The 17464-nt window shown below is 61.5% G+C and overlaps 1 protein-coding gene across 1 annotated transcript; it reads left to right on the forward strand.

Moving 5' to 3' along the window:
• Positions 1–1910: 1910 nt before the first annotated feature.
• BESB_039010 (uncharacterized protein) lies at positions 1911–15048 on the forward strand (the record flags this gene model as incomplete). Its single annotated transcript, XM_029362487.1, has 9 exons — positions 1911–3038; positions 3484–3575; positions 3980–4083; positions 4561–5807; positions 6388–6618; positions 6683–8971; positions 9514–13516; positions 13861–13940; positions 14347–15048. The coding sequence occupies 9 exons, from the start codon at positions 1911–1913 to the stop codon at positions 15046–15048; spliced, it is 9876 nt and encodes a 3291-aa protein (XP_029221452.1).
• Between the last annotated feature and the right edge of the window lie 2416 nt (positions 15049–17464).

The raw sequence follows: 17464 nt of genomic DNA on the forward strand, positions 1-17464 counted from the left end.
GTCCCACAACGCGTAGCTCGAATGGAGAAGTTTTGCAAGTCACTCGAAAACTACTCGGTACACCGCATTCGTTCCGCAATATTCGCACTTTTCTCCGTCTACCACAGGCCGCACATATCCGCTGTTTCCCCTGCTTTCCTCTGCCTCTAGTTAAAGTTCCTTAGATCTCCTCCCGCTTTGTGCTGGTCCCCGGCGTCGCTCGGCCTCTTCAATCTTCGGGGTCGCACTCCCAGTGCACCCGCCAGTCACTTTTTCATTCTCTCAGAGGGTGTCTCTGCAGAAAGAGCCCAATCCTCTTTGCACGCGCCTAACGCTCTATGCAAGGACATTGCGCCTGTGTGTTCCCTCCGTGGTCCATTTCTCTGACCTGCTGCCAGGGCCACGCGACTTCCAATCAGGGAGTGCTTCACGTAAATAAGAACACCCGCATACATAAATAGGTACACACGCATATACATATTTATATGTAGATATATGAATATAAGCGACGGATAGAAGGCGGTTTGTGTCTCTCCGTCTTCCTCACTTTGTATTCATAAGCATGAGTTCCCACTGGGATGAGGCATGCTGCGCTCAGACTTCCATTCAGGTGTGATACATCGTGAAGTTACAATCGGGTCACCGATGTAGAGATATTCGAATGATAGGGTTGCGTTCAACCGACAGCGGTTGAAAGATCTTCCGCAGGAGGCGCTTTGAGGTCAAGCTGAGTACTTTCGCTTCGGCAAATGGAAGTGATTCCTACGGCGCCAAGTCAACGCCGCCAGAGCCGTTCATGTGCAGACAACTTGCGTGCCCTGAATATGAAGGCGTTGCATACAAGGTCCACGCAGAGTTCAAGTAAGCAGATAATGAGATATTTATGTATACATATATACGTACATATATGTACGTATATATGTATACGTATTCAGAGACTTGTAGATATAGAAGCTCACGCGAATATCTACTGCCGCTGGCGGTGCACCTCTAACAAATAACTGCCGCACTAAGGCGGCGGTACCCCGACATACCTGAAGGTAGTTCAGTTTTCCCTTCAAAATCGAAAATATGGGAAATTTCTGTCCTTTCGTTGCCATGTAACGCAGGCGAATGCTGCAGGCCGCTCCCCCAGTTCGACGCAATGCCACATGTGACACGCTGCCCGAAATCGAACTCGTACACGCAGCGACACGCAAAAGTAGTGCATGCGAGACAATCAACATTCGCCCACTGTATTTCCTTCAATTTTTCTTTCTCGGCATTCGGCACTCGAACGCCTTCTCTTCCATCCAGTTTAATTGATTGAGCTTTGCAATATTTTCTCTTGCTAGGGACGCTAGCGCGGTCATTTTGGCGGAAAAGAGATGGCTCTTACGCCTTGACATTCTCTCGTCGATTTCTTCTCTACACGAGCAAAAGTCTGATTTTGTGTCATGCGTTCTCCGCAGCGCCGCCTCGCCCCTTCCTCTTGCAACATCCAATATCTTGCCCTCGTTTTACTTTTTTTTCCGAGAAACGCGCTTTCGCTTCAAAGACTTGACCAGTTCTTTTGCTTGGAAAGCATGCAGGAGGTGACCTGCAAGGAAACCGCCGAGCTGATGCGCAGTTTTTAGAAAATCTCAGCTGTAGGCAGGAGGGAAGAAGAGTGCTTCAAAACTGGGTGAACACGTCGCAAGAGCGCCAGCCTGGCTTTTCTCCGCGGGTCACCCCATCGAGAGGAAGGGAGACAGAGAGAGGGAGACAGAGAGAGGGAGAGAGAGAGGAGAGAGGGAGGAGAGAGAGAGGAAGAGAGACTGCCCCCGTTGCCGTTCTGCGGTGCCTTCCGTCTGCTTCTCTTTAGAATGCCAGCCTTCATCATGCCCCGCTCGCCTTTATAGAGACCATCGGGCTTCGGTTGGCAGCCTCGGGAGGAGCCGGCTGAGCGCAGCATGCAGGGGTCGCGAGGCTGCGGCGCCTCCTTCGGGAGTTCGCAGGAGGAGGGAAGTGAGGGCGGAGGCACTTCTTCGTCTCTCCGTGCGCTTCAGCATCTGCTGCGCTCGACTTCGTCCTCGCAGCCCACGGTCTCCGTCGACTCGCAGTCCCAGTCTCATAACGACTCGCAGTCCTTCGCCTCGCCTTCGGTCTTCCTCTCCGCGTCTCACCCTGCGTCGGGCTCCCGCTCTCCGTTTTCTCAGCCCTTTTCTTTTTCCTCTTCGTTCGCTGTGTCAGTTCTCGCGTGCCCGTCCTGCGGCGCGAGCAGCCGGTCTTTCTGCCTAGACGACAGCGGGCACTACGTCTGCGGCGAGTGCGGGGTAGAGCAGCAGGGTGTACGTACACTCGAGCGCGACGAGCACGATGTGTGCATGGATTTCTTCGGGGGGGGCGGCGCAGGCGTTGACGGCGAGGGCAGCGCGCCCGCGGGGTCCTTCCGCTTCACGCGTGCATGCGCGACGGCCGCGGGCGGCGTCGGGGAGGCGATTCGCGCACTCGCCGAGAGCCAGAGAGAGGCGGATGAGAAGCGGAGACGCGAGGACGATCTTGCCACTCACCTTGGGGAGTCGGGCGCCTCGCAGGACTTTTTCTTCTCGCAGGAGGCGCAGGAGGCGCAGGTCCGCGCAGAGCTCGCCGCAGTCGCGGAGGAGGGGCGGCGCGGCGACGAGCGGGCGAGAGAGCTCCTGCGCGAAGAAGAGCGTCTTCTGCTGCTGCAGGCAAAGGGCGCGAGGGCGACCAGACGCGGCGGAGACGACGAAGGCGCAGCCGGCGAGGAAGAAGACTTCCTGCTGCCGCTCTTCCATCTCTGCCTCGAAGAGGCCAAGGGCCTCCTCGGCGCGCTAGGCGAAGGCGGCGGACTCTCCGCGAAGGGACACAGCGTCGGGTGCGAGAGAGAAGAAGTTCTCCTCCAAGCCTGGCAGACGTTGCTGCTCTCCTGCTGCAGAAAACTGAGGCGTTTTCGCCTACCTGCTGGACTCATCGAGCGCGAAGCCCGGAAGGCAAGCTTCTGCCCGTCCAGATTAGAAAACCAAGCGAGAGAAGACCGATACCAGTTTCGCGTTATGAGGGAGGCCGAGTATCCAGACGTGCTTCAGCTTCGTGCGCGAGAGCTCAGTAGATGCGTGTTCGCGCCGTTCAAGTGAATCCACTAACTTTTGTTTAGTTCCACTATCTAGTTGGCTCACTGCGTACTAGCCGGTTGGCGCCTGAGACAGAGAGAGCGAGCGCGCGCAAGGGTGACGAAAATGAGAGAGAAGAAGGCGGAGGATAAGCTCTAATTCCTAAACCTTAGATGAGTGCTGCATCGAAGCACTGTGGAGGGGAGAGGGAAGGAGCTTTAGAAGCCAAGAAAAGAGCAAAAGAGAGCAGGGAAGCAAGAGAGCGTGCGTCAGCCGTCGCGGGAGGCGCGTGACGTGTGACTGTCTCCGCTTCAGGTTTTTTGATAATTTGTCTTCGCACCTTTCCGGATTTTGTGCCCCGGGTTTTCTGTTGGATGCTTGTGAAGTCGAGACTCTCTTTTCGTGCTTTCAGGCCTGGAGCATGTACCTGAATTTCCTCGCGTCGAATAAGCTGCCGGTTCGGACGTTCTTCTGCAACGTGACCAAGCACTCTTTCAAAATTCCGTAAGCAGCTCGCAGTGCATTTTTGCGCATCTTATCCAGGCGTGCGTGCGCCTTTGTGGACGCGTGAATCTTATATGAATGTGGAAGTGAAGTGAACTTAGCGATATGCCGGGTTAGCTGTTTGCCTCTCTGTCTGCGGCGCTCGCTTGTCACTCCACGGGTCATTCGCCTTCCACGCTCAGTCACTCCTTCCCTTCGCAGCTGTCTGTGCGTGTATCGGTGCGCATATGCTGATCACTTCCATATTCATATATATATATATGTAATATGCCAGCACGTCCGCACATATATTTGCATCCGTCAAGCATATCTGTGTCCTTCTCGCTGCATGCGTTTGCGTGTATCTACGCGGCGTGTGACACCCGCGTCGCATCCCGGTGTGTGTCGCTGTTTTCCTGTCTCAGGTTTTATCGGTGTGTCTCGTCTTCGCTGGCGGAGCGCCGACGCATTTTGAACAAGCAGAGGGAGATCTTAAACCACCCTCGCCTGCCGCCGGCGATCAAAGCCGGTAGGTACCGCATGCAATTCGTCCCGCGCTTGCGAGCCTTGTCGCTTTCTAGCCTCGGAGCTTCAGTTCGCGCTCTACTGTCTTTACGCTGGCGCGGGCTTCTCTGGGGCGGCAGCCGCCTCACCTCACAATCGGCAGCGTACCTGCTTCAAGCCAATCCATTTCGCTTCACCCGGTTGTCACACACCCGAAGAAGACGATCCGAGGCGCACAACCAGGTGTTTAGGCCTGTTTCAGCATAAGGCGCCGCCGCCGTCTCTCTCTTTCTCTCTTGCGGACTTTTTTTCCCGCTTCAGCGTGCTCCCCTCGGGGCGCGCCTCGCTTTTTTTCTCGCGGTTCGCCGCCAGGCTCCGGCGGCGGCGGCTCCAGCGAGCCGAAGCGTTGGCTGCCTGTGTCACAGACGAAGACTTTGACGGGTTTTATGCTCGCTTTCCGCGTTTGCATCCTCTTGTTTTCTCGCATCTGTTTTGTTCACAGTCGTCGCGCTGATGGGTCTCGACCGGCCGGCGTACGTTCGCCGAGTCGTGCCGTTCTACCGCGGGCGATTTTTCAGCCACTCGCGGAAGTTCTTTTCGCTGCTTCTGCCGCCGCAAGCGCGCCAAGTGACCGCCGCGCCAGCCGGCCACGTCGCGGGCGGCTCCCGACGCACGGAATGCGGCGCAGACGACGACGAAGACCGAGACCAGAGAATGAACTATCCGCTCTCGTTGCCCTCCTCGACCTCCCAGATTTCCTCTCGCCCTCACGAAGCCGATCGCGAGCCCTGCGCCGCCGACCCGAGCTCCTGGTATCCTGCGTCCGCCTTGTCGCTTTCCATCGCAACTGACTGCGCGGCTCACCTCTTCTCTTCTCCCTCGGCGCAGGCCTCGCCGTCGCCGTTCTCGCCGTCGCCGTTCTCGCCGTCTCCGATCGTCGTCCCCGCGCTCTCCTGCGGGGGAGGCAGAGGTCCGCGCGAGACTGAGAGCGCGGCGTGGGCTGCGGCGGCTTCTTCCGGCGCTGCGAAGCGCGACGAGGAGGAAAAGGTCTCCCTCGCACCCTTCTCAGTTCTGCCGCTGCCGCTCCCGCGGCCGCGGCGGCAGGCGGCGCTCACGAACGCGGCGGGCGGCGGCGGAGCGGAGCGTGCGTCGAGGGCAGCGAAGGGGCGCGAGAGCGAGCCGTTTGCGCTGAAGGAGAAGCGCTCAAATGCGCGGAAACTCGTCGACAAGGGGTGGGAGGGCGGTGCGTGGAGCCAGGCTGTCTGCGCACCGAAGTGCGCCGCGTGCGTCGACGAGCAGGCCAAGGCACGTGAGGTGGGGCGTCCGGCGTCGCGGAAGAGGCGGTCGGCGAGTGTCGCTGTGGAGCCGGCGCATGCAGAAGGCCCAGCGGCGTTTCTCGAGGCGTTTGTGGAACAGAGGACCGAGTTGATCACGCTCAATCGCGTCGCGGTGCGTCGCTACGGCAAACACATGGACATGCGAGTGCGCAATCCCGCGAGTTCGCGGGCCTCTGCGCGAAACAAGCCGATCAAAATGAAGAACAACGCGGCGCCGATCGCCTCGCACATGGTGCACAGACAGGGCTTCTTCGTTCAGGAGCGAGACGACCTCGGCGACTGCAGCGCGCTCCCGCTGTGGATCCTGCAGCTGATGAGCGTCGCGCGAGGGCTTGTCGAGAATCCTGGCCCCAGTCAAGGCGTGCCACAGTTGACACAGTCCTCGCGGGCTGAGAAACGCGTCGCCTATCTGGTTAGCGTGCACCGCCGCCGGAAGAAAAACCGGCGAGACCGCACTCGCTGCTTTTCACTCGCTCTCTCGCAGTCGACTCAGCAAGATGAGCCCCTGCACTGTCTCCGCCGGCGGACCCTCGCCGGCGTTCTGTTTCTGCGCGCTGTGTGACGCTGCGTCCTGCTCGGCAGCTTGCGCTTCGCTAGCGGCATGTCGCTGCTTGAGTCGCGGCGGGAGTCAGCCTCGCGGAGAGGCGTGTCTGTGCGGTGATGGGGTTACACATTGACTCGTTAGTTCCACCTGATTCTGTGCGTGAACTTGAGTGGATTCGCCAGAACGCCTCACGCGTCCATTGGCCTGCTGAGGGGGGTCGCTAAAACTGCCGTTGATGACGCGTGTGTTTGTTTCCTTCTCGCGAGGGTTCAGTTTGAAAATGACTGGTCTGTGGCTTTCCTCTGCCTCTCCCGGTGGCGCTGTGCCGCGGATCTCGTCTTTTCGTTGTCAAACTGTGCCCCCTCTCTCCGGCTAGACGTATGCCGCCTCTTTTTTCGCCTTTGCCTCGAACTGCGAGCTGGTTTCCGTTTTTTCCTTTGATTTGCAGATTGACGCGATCTACGAGCACGACTTCCTTGCGCTGCTCCTGCGGTACCTCGCGCGCGAAAAAGAAAACGAGAGGGCCTCGCTGCAGCCTCCTCACGAGGCAAGCGGCGCAGACACGGACGCGCCGGCGCCGCGTTCGGCGCCGCAGGAGGATAGGAGCCAGGCGATCGGAGGAGGCGAGGGGGCAGAGCATCGCCCGGAGGAGAAAGAGACATCTGTGTCGGCTGACGTCGTGGCGCTGCGGGTGGAACGACCTGCGAATGAGAAAAAAAAAACGTTTTTGGCGGCGCCTGCAGAAAGCAGCGTTACTGCCCCTTTCCCCGTCGTCCGCCTCGGGCGCGTCGGAGGTCTCGTCGGGCTCCTGTGGCGCCTTGGCGCAGCCTGAGCCGCCGTCCTCAGCTCTCGCTGTAGCTCCTTCAGCCTCTCTTCCAGAAGTGTCTGCCTCCTCTGTATCGGCCTGCATCTCTTCTGCCTGCGTCTCTGGTGCATCCTCATCTTCTTCGTTTTCATCTTTCTCTGCGGCGTCGCCCACGTCCTCGACTTCGCTACTGTGGATTTCCTCGTCGGCGCTCGTCCGCAAGTACCTCTCGCTGCCCTTCGCCCGCGCGTTGCTCGTCTGGGCTGCAGAGCTTACAGTCGAGCAGGCCAGGCGGAGGAAGCGACGAGAGCGCAGAGACGAGGGCGACGTGCTCGACTTCGCCTCGCGGAAACGACGGAGGCGGCAACCGTCAAATGCTCTTTACGCCCCTGGGAGTCGCGGTCTCTGTCTTGCGCAGGAAGGAGCAGCGGTGCCCGCGCTCGTCGACGTGAACGCTTCAGGTGTATGTACACCGTACCCAGCGGCCAGCGCGGCCGCTTCGCCCGGCCGTCGCCGACCCTCGCGATACGGCTCTGCGTCGTCGACTTCTTTGCTGTCGTCTTCGTCGTCTTCTTCGTTTGCGTCGTCGTCTTCTCCGGGGCGGCCGTTGCCCTTCGAGGCAACCGCCGCGGCCGCAGGCTTCTCGCCTTCGCCTGAAGCTCTGCCCTCCTCCGCGGCTCTCAGCCGCGATCCGTTTTTTCTGCTGCATGCGTTCGGCGGGGGGCCCGAGGCCGCGGCGTGTGCGCCGCCCTCGGAGGCCGCACTGGTGGCGGAGGTCGTCGGCACAGTGAAGGAGCGGAGGAAGCGGAAGAGCATCGGCCGGAAAGGCTTCCTCAGTCCGCTCGCCTTGCCGCCTCACGGGTCGCGCAGCCTCACTCTCGCGCAGACGTCGCCTGCAGGCTCCTCGCTGGCCGCGCTCTCGCCGTCCTCCGCCTTCTCCCCGTCCTCCGCCTCGCTCGTCTCCGACGCCTCCAGCGCAGCGCACGCCGCCGCGGCGCCCTTGTGCGCGCTAGACGAGCGCGGCGTCGAGGCCGAAGGAGAAGAACACGCGAGAGAGAGAGACAGAGAAGGAACGCATCTTGCCATCGTGCCTGTGGGAACCGCAGACGTCTGCCTCTTTCCTTCGGCCTTCCAGACTGGCCAGCACGGGGCTCCGTCTTCTGCGTCACTCCTCCATCTGCAGGGGCCCTCCGACGCTACCTCTTTGTCTCCGGTCGCGGCGGCGCCAGCCGCTGCGTCGGGCCTTTCGGCCCTCGCGCCGTCGGTGGCCTCGGTGGCGCGCTCGTCTCCTTCTCTCGTCTCAACGCGCGGCGTGTGGCACGGCCGCGACCGGCTGACGCGAGGGCCGCTCTGCAGCAGCAGCAGCAGCCTCTGTCCTTCGTTTCTCCTTCTGCCGCCGTGGCTGAGCGTCGTCACGTCTGCGCAGCTCGAGCTGCTGCTGCTGCCCAAGCGAGAGTCGAGGAAAAGCAGGAAAAACCAGGCGGGCGCGGTCGGGATGGACGGGGCGGAGGGGACGGAGGCGCCGCAGAAACACGCGAAGAAGATGGGAAGCGTCCGCGCGCAGATCGATGCGGAGCTCGCGCGGCTGGAGCGGTGTCTCCTCGGCGCGGCGGAGGCCAGGGACAGCTACTCGGCGGAGCCGGGCGCCAACGGCGGCGGTCGCGAGGCGAAATCAGAAGCGCGCGGGGCGAGGGAGCCGAGCACGAAGCACAGCACGTGGATGGTGGCCCGGATGCAGCCCGAGCGACGTCTACGCGCCCTGAGGACGAACGCAGTTCGCACAGTCTTTTCACTCCTGGCGCACCACGTCTCGAAGGAAGCGGTGCCTCTCGAGGGCGGGCGAACGAGTCTGTCCCCTCCAGCAGGCGACAAGGATCCAGCGAGCGCTATGGGTAGGGAGAAAGCCGCTCGCGCCTCGGCACCGTCGGCCTCCGCCTCGTCGCCTCGCCCGCTGACCGCATCTCTGTCTGCGGGGGGGTTGAAGGGCGGCCTCGAAAGCGTCGCTGCGCCAGCGGAGGCAGACGCAGCAGAGGCGGCGTGCAGGCGGGCGCAGCGCGAGAGGCAAGAGATTTCCGCGCTGCTGCTCGCCTCGCGACTCTTTGACCGGAGTCTACCCGATGAACTCCCTGCAATCGACTTCTCGCTCCTCCTCACGATTCTCTGGATCGCCATCCTCAACTGCCGACTCCCGCTCACGGCGCACGACGTCCTCCAGTTCTTGCTCACGGTGCGCCGTCGCCCACCTCGTTGCTGCTTTCGTCGCTTTCATCTCTATCAAACCTGCGCCGCACTCACCCTCTTGTTTTGACATCCCTTGACCTTTCTGCGTGCCAGGCGGAGCGCCTGTGTGTGTTTCGTGATTCGGCGGTGTCGAGGGGGCGTGCTTCGACTCCTGCGCTGCCCCTGTCTCGTTCCATTTTCTCGCGGCTGCTTTGTGTGACGCAGCGTCTGCCTGTTTGTGGCTCCGACATTCGCCGGCCGTGTGCCTTGGGTTCGCCGGCGCGTTTCTCGTCTATCCCGTTTTCTCCTGTCTCGAGTTATCTCGCCGGGATTCGACGTTGCATTACCACTCTCCATATCTCTACTGGGCGGCGTTTCCTCGCCTCGCTTTGCAGAGATTTTATTCAGCCCCTTGTTGCGGTGGAGCCGTGCTCCGCCACGGCTGCCTTCGGTGTGCGGTTGTCGCTCGTTCGGGGTGCACTCAAGGGTCCTGCCTCGCGTGTCTGTACTTCTTGTTCTCGAAGTTTCCTTTCTTTCTTGCGCCTGCAGGACATTCTTCCAGTCATCTCCCTGCCGCGCTACCTCCCACCTGCGCTCTTTGCGTCCTGCGGCCTTTCCTCGGCCTTTCTGCTGCACCCGTCTCACCGCCTCTCAAGCTTTTCCTCCTCCTTCCAGGTCGCTCGCCTGCCTTCCGCCGCGGTGCTGCACCGCGTCGCCACCTTCCTCACGCAGACGGTTGGGGTGTACGTACACCCCATTCAGCCCACGGCGCTGCTGCCGCGGCTCGCCCACGGAGTCTTCAGCCGCAGCGGGCTGGCCGGCGCCGGCAGTCTCGTTGCGCACTTCGCCCGCTGCGTGCTGGAATGGGTCGAGGCGGACGAGGTGGAGAGGCGCAGAGCGCGCGCGCGCAGACGCGCACGTCGCAGACGTGCACGTCGCAGGCGCGAGGCCGCCGAAGGCGCGCGTCGAGCTGAGGCCGGCGCCGCCTGTTCGTCTGGCGTCAAGGGCAACGCGGGGGTTCCCCTGGGAGAGACTTCGGAGGCGGAGACTGCGGGGGGCTGGGCGCGGCGTGGCAGTGCGTCGCTCGCTTCGGATTCCTTCTCCGATTCTTCCTCCTGTGCCTCCTCTTCTGCCTCCTCATGGGCCTCGTCTTCTTCTGAGCACGAGGCTCGAAGAAAGAAGAAGCGGCGTCTCCTCACTGACGAAGACGCCCAGCTAGCGGATGCGTCGCTCAGCAGCAGCTCGGGGGACGAGGGCGACCTGAGCAGACAATCCGCAAAGCGATCCTCGCGACTTCTGGCCTCGGCCGCCGCGTTCGGCTCCGCTTCCCTGTGTCTCTCGTCTGCCCCCCCGCGTGAGACCTCGTCGTCTGCGCCGCGCTCCATGGCCTCAGTTCTCGGCACATTTTGCTTCAGGCGATTCCCCGCGCCCGTCGCCGCCGGCGCGGCGCTCCTCCTCGCCGCGCGGCTGCTGTGGCCTCTCTGTTGCGCTCAGCCTCACTTGGCCTTTCCGCCGTCGCCTGCGTCTGCTCAGGCGCGGTCGCTGAATCGTCGGCGTGAGCGCTCCCCCGCTGCTCCATCGCCTGTCTCGTGGTCTCGAGAGGCTCGCGTGCCGCACAACACCGGGCATGCCGCGGTCGCCGGGGAAGCGGAATTTTCTGTCTTCTCGCTTCTGGGCGCGTCGCTTCGCTACGACTGCGAAACCGATGCCTGGACGGCGCTCCTGTGCGGCGAAGCTGCGGCGCAGCGAAGTGCCGCAGGCGCCCGAATCGGAGACACCGGAGACAGCGATACTGGAGACGGAGACTCCGGGGAGAGGGAAGAAGTCACGCGAACGATGGGCCTCGATGGCGACCACGCAGAAACGCAGCCGGGCGAGGCAGAGGGACAGGCGAGCGTGCTGGAGGAGGGCGAAAGAGGAGACGCGGCTGGGGGCGACCGCGCGAGTCCAGAAGCTGCGGCTGGCGCCGGTGCCTGCGGGAATGGGCAGCTACCGGGGCCGTGCTCGCAGCGTAAGCAAAGGAAGGCGACCCAAGTAGAGGACGATGACCTGAGCACCACGAAGCACGAAGAAGGCGCTGCGTGGGATGTGGCGGAAGGCGAGATTGAGCTTCTCCCTCTTCTGCCTGTCGTGATCTCGGTTCGCGTGCTGCGCCCGGGCGGGCGCGGCCGCAGGAGGACGTCCTTCAGGGAGCGCCCACCAGCCCCGACGGAGACAGGGCGTGCCGACGATGCGCCGGCGCGACAAGGCAACGAGAACGAAACGCAGGGTCGCCATTGCCCTCTCGTTTCTTTCAAAGTTCCCTGCGCCGCTGTGGGGTGGCGCTCGGCAGGCCGCGCGGCGCTGTGGCTTCTCGCGCTCCTTGTCGACAGCTTCTGCAGGCTCTGCTCAGAGCTCTTCACGCCTCCGTGTCCTTCTTCCGCGCCTTCTGGAGACGACTGTTTCGCATTACCCGCCTCGTCGCTCGCGGCTTCGGATGCGCTCAGTCGCTTCCTAGCCGTTCTGAGCGTTCGCGGCAAGCACCCAGGCGCAGAGAGCCACTCGCCGCAGACTCGCGCAGAGGCGAGTTTCTCCTCGGGGGGATCGGCTCCGCGTGCCTCTTCAGGCCTCACGGCGTTTCCGCCGCCCGTGATGCAGTTCCTCCTCGACGCCCAGGCGTCTGTGGACTTCCACGCGGGCCTCTCGGGGCTGCGCGCGCTGTCCGGCTCTTGGCGCGTCGCCGCGTCGTTCGCACGAACGTATGTCTCTGCCAACGGTGCGAAAGTCTCCTCGCCCTCCACCACGCCGTCGCGCCGCCCCTCCGCCGCATGTGTGTCGTTTTCGCCGCCCTCCGGCACGGGCAGGGGACGGCACAGCGATGCGGCCTTTCTGTCGGGACTGCTGCACTCGGGGGACGGCGTCACTTCCCTCGACGTCGAAGCCCCCTTCGCCCTTCCCTATGCGTGCCTCGAGCCCGCGGCGGGCGCTGGGAGCTGCGCGGGCGAAGGCGTGGAGGGCGAAGAGCGGAGCCGCGACGGCAATGGAGGCAAAGAAGTACGTGCACAGGGACTCGCGCAGGGAGGCGACGGCCTGGCGCCGCGCGAAGACTCGGCGCGAGAGGAGACGGAGAGGGCGCTGCTGAGGCACCGGCTGCTGCGCCTGCTGGACAGGGAGCATCAGGCGCAGTGGAGTCTTCTCTCGAGTCTGCCTACGAACCAGCAGCTGTTTTCGAGTCTCGTCTCCTCGTCGTCGCTGCCGGCATGTGCGCTGGACACCCCGGGCGCCAGTGCCGCCGCGTGCTCGTCGTCGCCTCTCTCGGCATTGCTCTCGCCCTCGCTGGCGCACCTCCTGCAGCTTCATCCGTACTTGGACCTGAGCCAGGCCGATCGCCGCGACGTCCGCAAGAAGCTGAAGGACTTCCTTGTCAACCGCCCGCGGCTCAAAACGGCCGCCGCCACAACCGTCGCCGCGCTCTCCTGCGAGTACGAGGACGCGGAGACGGAGAAAGAAGACAGCGACGAAGCGAGGCCGGCGCAGGGGCGCGGTGGCGGCGCTCGGAGAGCGTCCGGTACTCCAAACGGCTCTGAGGAGGACGACGAGGACGAGGAGGCGCCGCAGGCGTTCCGCAAGGTGCGATCTGCGCGGCCCGGGGCGGCGGACCTCAGCCGGACGCGAACAGACGGCGGGGAGAATTCCACGATGCCCTTCGCGTCCCTCGCGGAGGAACTCGAGCGCGCAGCAGGCTCAGTGGCTGCGAGCTTCGGCAGGCTCGTGCGCGAGGCCAGCGAGGAGGTGGACGCTGAGAGAGAGAGAACTGAGAGCGAGGAGCGAGGCAGTCGAGGAGCGGGCTGGCGTCAGAAGAGAAGGAGACGGAGGTCGACGCGCAGTCCGGATGAGCGAGACACGAAAGGACGCCACGGGTACGAAGTGGGTGAGGCCGGGCGGTGCAAGCCTCTCGTTCTGCTTCCGGTCTGTCCACTCGCGGCGCCTTTCCCGCATGCGGATCCACAGACGGTATCTTCGCCTGGTCCCCACGGGGAAGAGACCTCCTGGCAGTGGCTAGGCGACCCTCTCACGCCGGTATCTGCTGACGTCCTGCGGCCTCTGTCCGCGGAGATCTGCGCCTCGGGGTGTGCGGCGCCCGCCTCGCCGTCCCTGCCTGAGCTCCTCGCGCTGCGATTCCTGGCGGCCAACAACGTGCCGCCTCCGCCCTCTTGGACTCGTCTCTCGGCGCCTCCGCCTTCGGCCGGGGTTTGCAATTCCGCTTCTGGGGCGCGCAGCGGGGCCCTAAAACCCTCCGGGGGAGCCGCTGACGAGGAGGAGAGCGACGACGAAGACGAGCCCATTCTGGCAGCGGCGAGAGCCCAAAGACGCCGCGCCGCCGCCGACAAGACGCAGACGGCTGAGCCGAGCCGAGGGGTGACATCTGCGGAAGCGGCGGGGGAGCCCGAGGCGCTTGCGGCCGACCTCGCGGCGAGCGTGGCGGCGCCGAGCGCCTTCCAGGAGGAGGGCTTGTTCACAGGCGGTGCGCGGAGGCTGCCTCCCGCGCTGGACGGCATGGGCGCGCAAGAAGGTGAGAGAGACTTTTATTCGCTCTCGAGATCCCCAGCCAGCTCGCCATATGTGGGCGCTCTAGCGCCGCGCATGTCGTCGCTGAGGTGATCACAGCAAATACGTGTATGACTGCGCAGACGGTGGTGCGCTTAAATGCGTAAGTGTGCGCAGAGGCGTGCGGATATGTGCTGTGCCGCGAACAGGCTCGCTTGCACAGTAGCGGAGTGGGGTGGGCGTTGGCATGGCGGATCCCTGTGTGCTGCTGTGTCTTCTGTATAGCAGGCATGCGCCAGCTATGGACACGAGCATCGATTTCTTCATCACCCGGTTTCGTTGTCTGTGTGTCTGCTGCGTGGTTTCCAGGCTGTCTTCCGGCGGCGTACCTCGTGCTTCTCTATAAAGTCGCGGCCTTCCTTGGAATCCATCCGAACGAACTTCATAAGGTGAGGCTCCTCGGATCTCCGCCCCCGCGTCCTTCGCTCTCAGCTTCGAGGAGGCCTCCGTCAGAGTAGGCTCGGACTGGCTGGCCTGTGTGTGCTACCGCTCCCCCCCCACGCCGGTTTTCTGTTTCCTCTGCTTCGGGCCACACATGTGCCCTCAAGTTCGCTCTTTCTCTTTCTGGTCGCAGATTCTGCAGATCGCGTCCGCACAGATGCCGGTGCTTCGTTTTCGAGTTGTGTATCAGCGGCTCTGCTGCCCGTGTGCTGCATTCGAACAACTTGCCTCTTTGCATCCCTTTTGCTCTTTCGTCGCACATGCGTCTTCGCGTGTAGCAGCTTCCCCATGCGCCTCGGCTGTCGCGTCGCTTGCACATGTGTCGCGCGCGCTCTGTTGTCTCTGGCTTCGCAGTGTACGTACACCATGGAGCACGCCCTGGTGCTGCGGGCCTACGAGGCGGAGAAGCAGCAGACAGAAGGCGAGGAGAAGAAAAAGAGGGGATGGGAGGCGAAGGGCGAGGCCGCGCTGACCGCGGGAGCAGAGGAGCCAGGCTTGGCGACAGAAGAGCCCGACGCGCGGCGACACAGGCGGAGAACATCAACGAAGCAGAAGAACGGCTATGCGGATATAAACTGCATCAAGAGAGTGCTGTCTATGGCGGGGTCGTGGGGGCAATGGCATCAAATGGAGTACGCCCGAGACGAGCAGAAGAAGCGACACGAAAAGCGGGAGCGGAAGGAGAGACAGCGCGAAGAATGGCGGAGGCGGGAGGCGCGAGACAGACAGGGGACTGCGCGGGTGGAAGAAATTCATGCTGCGACGTTGGCCGAAGTGGCGCGCACAGAGGAGGAGGAAGACGACGCGGGGAAGCGAAAAGAGGAGAAAAAGAAGCGGAACGCGGAAAAGCAGAGGCGAAAGGAGGAGAAGCAGAGGCGAAAGGAGGAGAAGCAGAGGCGAAAGGAGGAGAAGCAGAGGCGAAAGGAGGAGAAGCAGAGGCGAAAGGAGGAAAAGCAGAGGCGAAAGGAAGCGAAACGAGAGAAGGCCTCTGGCGACAAAGGGACGGAGCGTGATGCGAAGCACCCGCACGAAGAGAGACTTCCGCGAAAAGCGTAGGAGGAAGTGCGCAGGCAGCGTCCAGCCGCGAAGGAATCAGAGGGACGCGAAGGAGAGCGAGCTGCGAGCGGACGGCGTATCCGAGACAAAAGCGGACGAGCCGCGCTCTGAGGAGACACAGGGATGACACACGTGCCGAGGCTGAAGGCGCGCAGGAGGACGTCGAGGCTGTTACGAACCACAGAGGCGAGTGTGCATTCACTCGAATTCTTCATCAGCGTTGAGGCAGTCACAGGAAGCCTCCATAGTCGGATCAAAGCAGCGGACTGCGCAGACAACTCTGTTGCGCACGAGCAACGAGACCACAGCAGCGAGGATAAGAGTCAGGGGGGCAGTGGTGAGGGGAGGAACCGTCGAACGAGGGGGGGACACGCCATAATGAAATAGAGAAAACAGCATTGACGGAGGCAAAGAGGCTTCGATGTCATCTGCAGGGTTGACTCAAAGTGCCTCATGTGTGTCACCTATACAGGAAGCGAAGCCTCCAGGCTAGAGGCTCGCGGCACTGCCTTGCACACGAGCGAGGCGATGAGCGACGTCATCTGCCGGTTTGAGTAGGCTGTCGCATCTTCTCATCTAGGCAAGCTTGGCATGAGTGAGAGAAGATGGGAGTACTAAAGACATGCGTTTTTTCAGTATCTTGTCAAATTGCGATACGGCGTCCCGGCGGCGGCCAGAAGCTTGTTCGCCTGCAGCGTGGAGGCCGTTCGCGCCGCCGCCTGCAGACGCAGCACACTTGAAACGATGGAGAGACGTGTGCAGCCATATATCGGCAGAAAAACAAACTCATTGCATACACCGTATACATCTATGCACTTTTAGTTAGGCTGGTGAGCTTCGTGTCCCTGGATCTACGCGACCAGCATGCCTCGGGACTTCGCATGCCGTATGCAGGGCGAGGCATCGGGCTCAGGAGTCCACACACTGAAATCACACTGTGATAGGTGCATGAATTTTGTGAAATGTCACGACGAATCGAACAATAACGGTGACTTTGGTTGCGGGTTTGACCTTTCGTCCTAAAGTCGTTTTTCAGCTACGTGAGTGAAGGAGAGTCTCGGCGCTTACGAGTACGAACTATATTAATGTAGCACACGCGGGTCCTACAAACTGAAGATACGAATGCACACTATACACACTTCCTTACCCATTCGTTCGGAAATACAACCTGGCGGAACTCGATATGTCAACGTAATTCTGTTTCCGTCTCCCGGCAGGGTGTATCAGGGCACGGACTGAACGCAGTAACATCTACCTACTTACATATGTCTAGAAACGCCATGAAACCCTCTGTCTCTACGCACTATTTAGTAATTTCCATCACTCTAACGACATATATCTTTATGTAGTGGATGCGCCTCTCTACCGAAAGGATGAAGTTCTCTACCTTTTGACGAATGGGCAACTACAACGTGGCCAGCGCTACTTCCTTCGGCTCTCGCTTTTATGAGAGGTTTAGACACACAAGCAACTTATGCTCTCACTGTTGCAGAGCTTTCAGAGACAAAAACCATTTGCGCTTTCCCTTGCACGTTTCAGAGACGCAGCAGCAGTGTGTGTTCGCGCCCGGTGAAGGGGTCGTCCTCCCTGTATCCTCAAGTTGTCCCGGTTTACTGCCTGCTGTCAGACCCTCTCGCAGCTCCTGAGACTGAAAGGACTACTACAAGCGGTGTGTCTCGGTAGGTGAGGAAAGCGAGCACATGCAGAGACACAGAGTCTAATGAGAACTCAACTGCGGAGGACATACACAGACAGAGAGGGCGGACGAGTTGTAGGAGAGAAGGAGCGAGAAAGGAGACAGGGGTCCAGAGAGGAGGAGGAGAGACAAGATGAAAAGCGCAAGATGGTGCGGTGAGAGAAGAAGCAAATCGGAAGTCAAATAGATATGCGTCGAGATCCCCCTTCGTCGCCTTAGTGTCTTCGGGAGCGAGACAGAGGAGGAAGAATCCGTGCGCTGGCAACGCCGGTCCCACGAACCTCACGGCGCTAATCCTCCTTGACAGCCTCTGCTCGACACGAAGCTGCCCATAAAGCCGGATCTGATTAGGCAGAAAGACGGGTTTTGGCGTCTGGAGCGGCCGGCTCGAGTGTCTGTACACTTGAATCCAGAGTCAAGCACACGTGGAAATCAGCTGCGCCGATTCCCGCATGCAGAGTTCGATTTGCTGGGCCTCCTTTTCGTTGCCGATTGGCTTGTCCTTTGCACATTCTTTCTCTTAGCGTGACCCGAAGTCTTTTTTTGTTTCCGACTACCCGTTTGGTAGGGCATTTCTCTATTTTTTGTCCTTTTGTACGCCGGTCTCCCTCCTTCTTCCCGCGCGGCGTTTTCCTGCGTGTGTTCCCGGCGGCTGGGTTACTAGCCCCACACGGAGAAGAAGGAAAGAGGACACAAGCGGGTTTGATTGAAGATATCACC

Source organism: Besnoitia besnoiti, chromosome II (assembly GCF_002563875.1).
Source record: "Besnoitia besnoiti strain Bb-Ger1 chromosome II, whole genome shotgun sequence".
In the NCBI taxonomy this organism is placed as follows: Eukaryota; Apicomplexa; class Conoidasida; order Eucoccidiorida; family Sarcocystidae; genus Besnoitia; species Besnoitia besnoiti.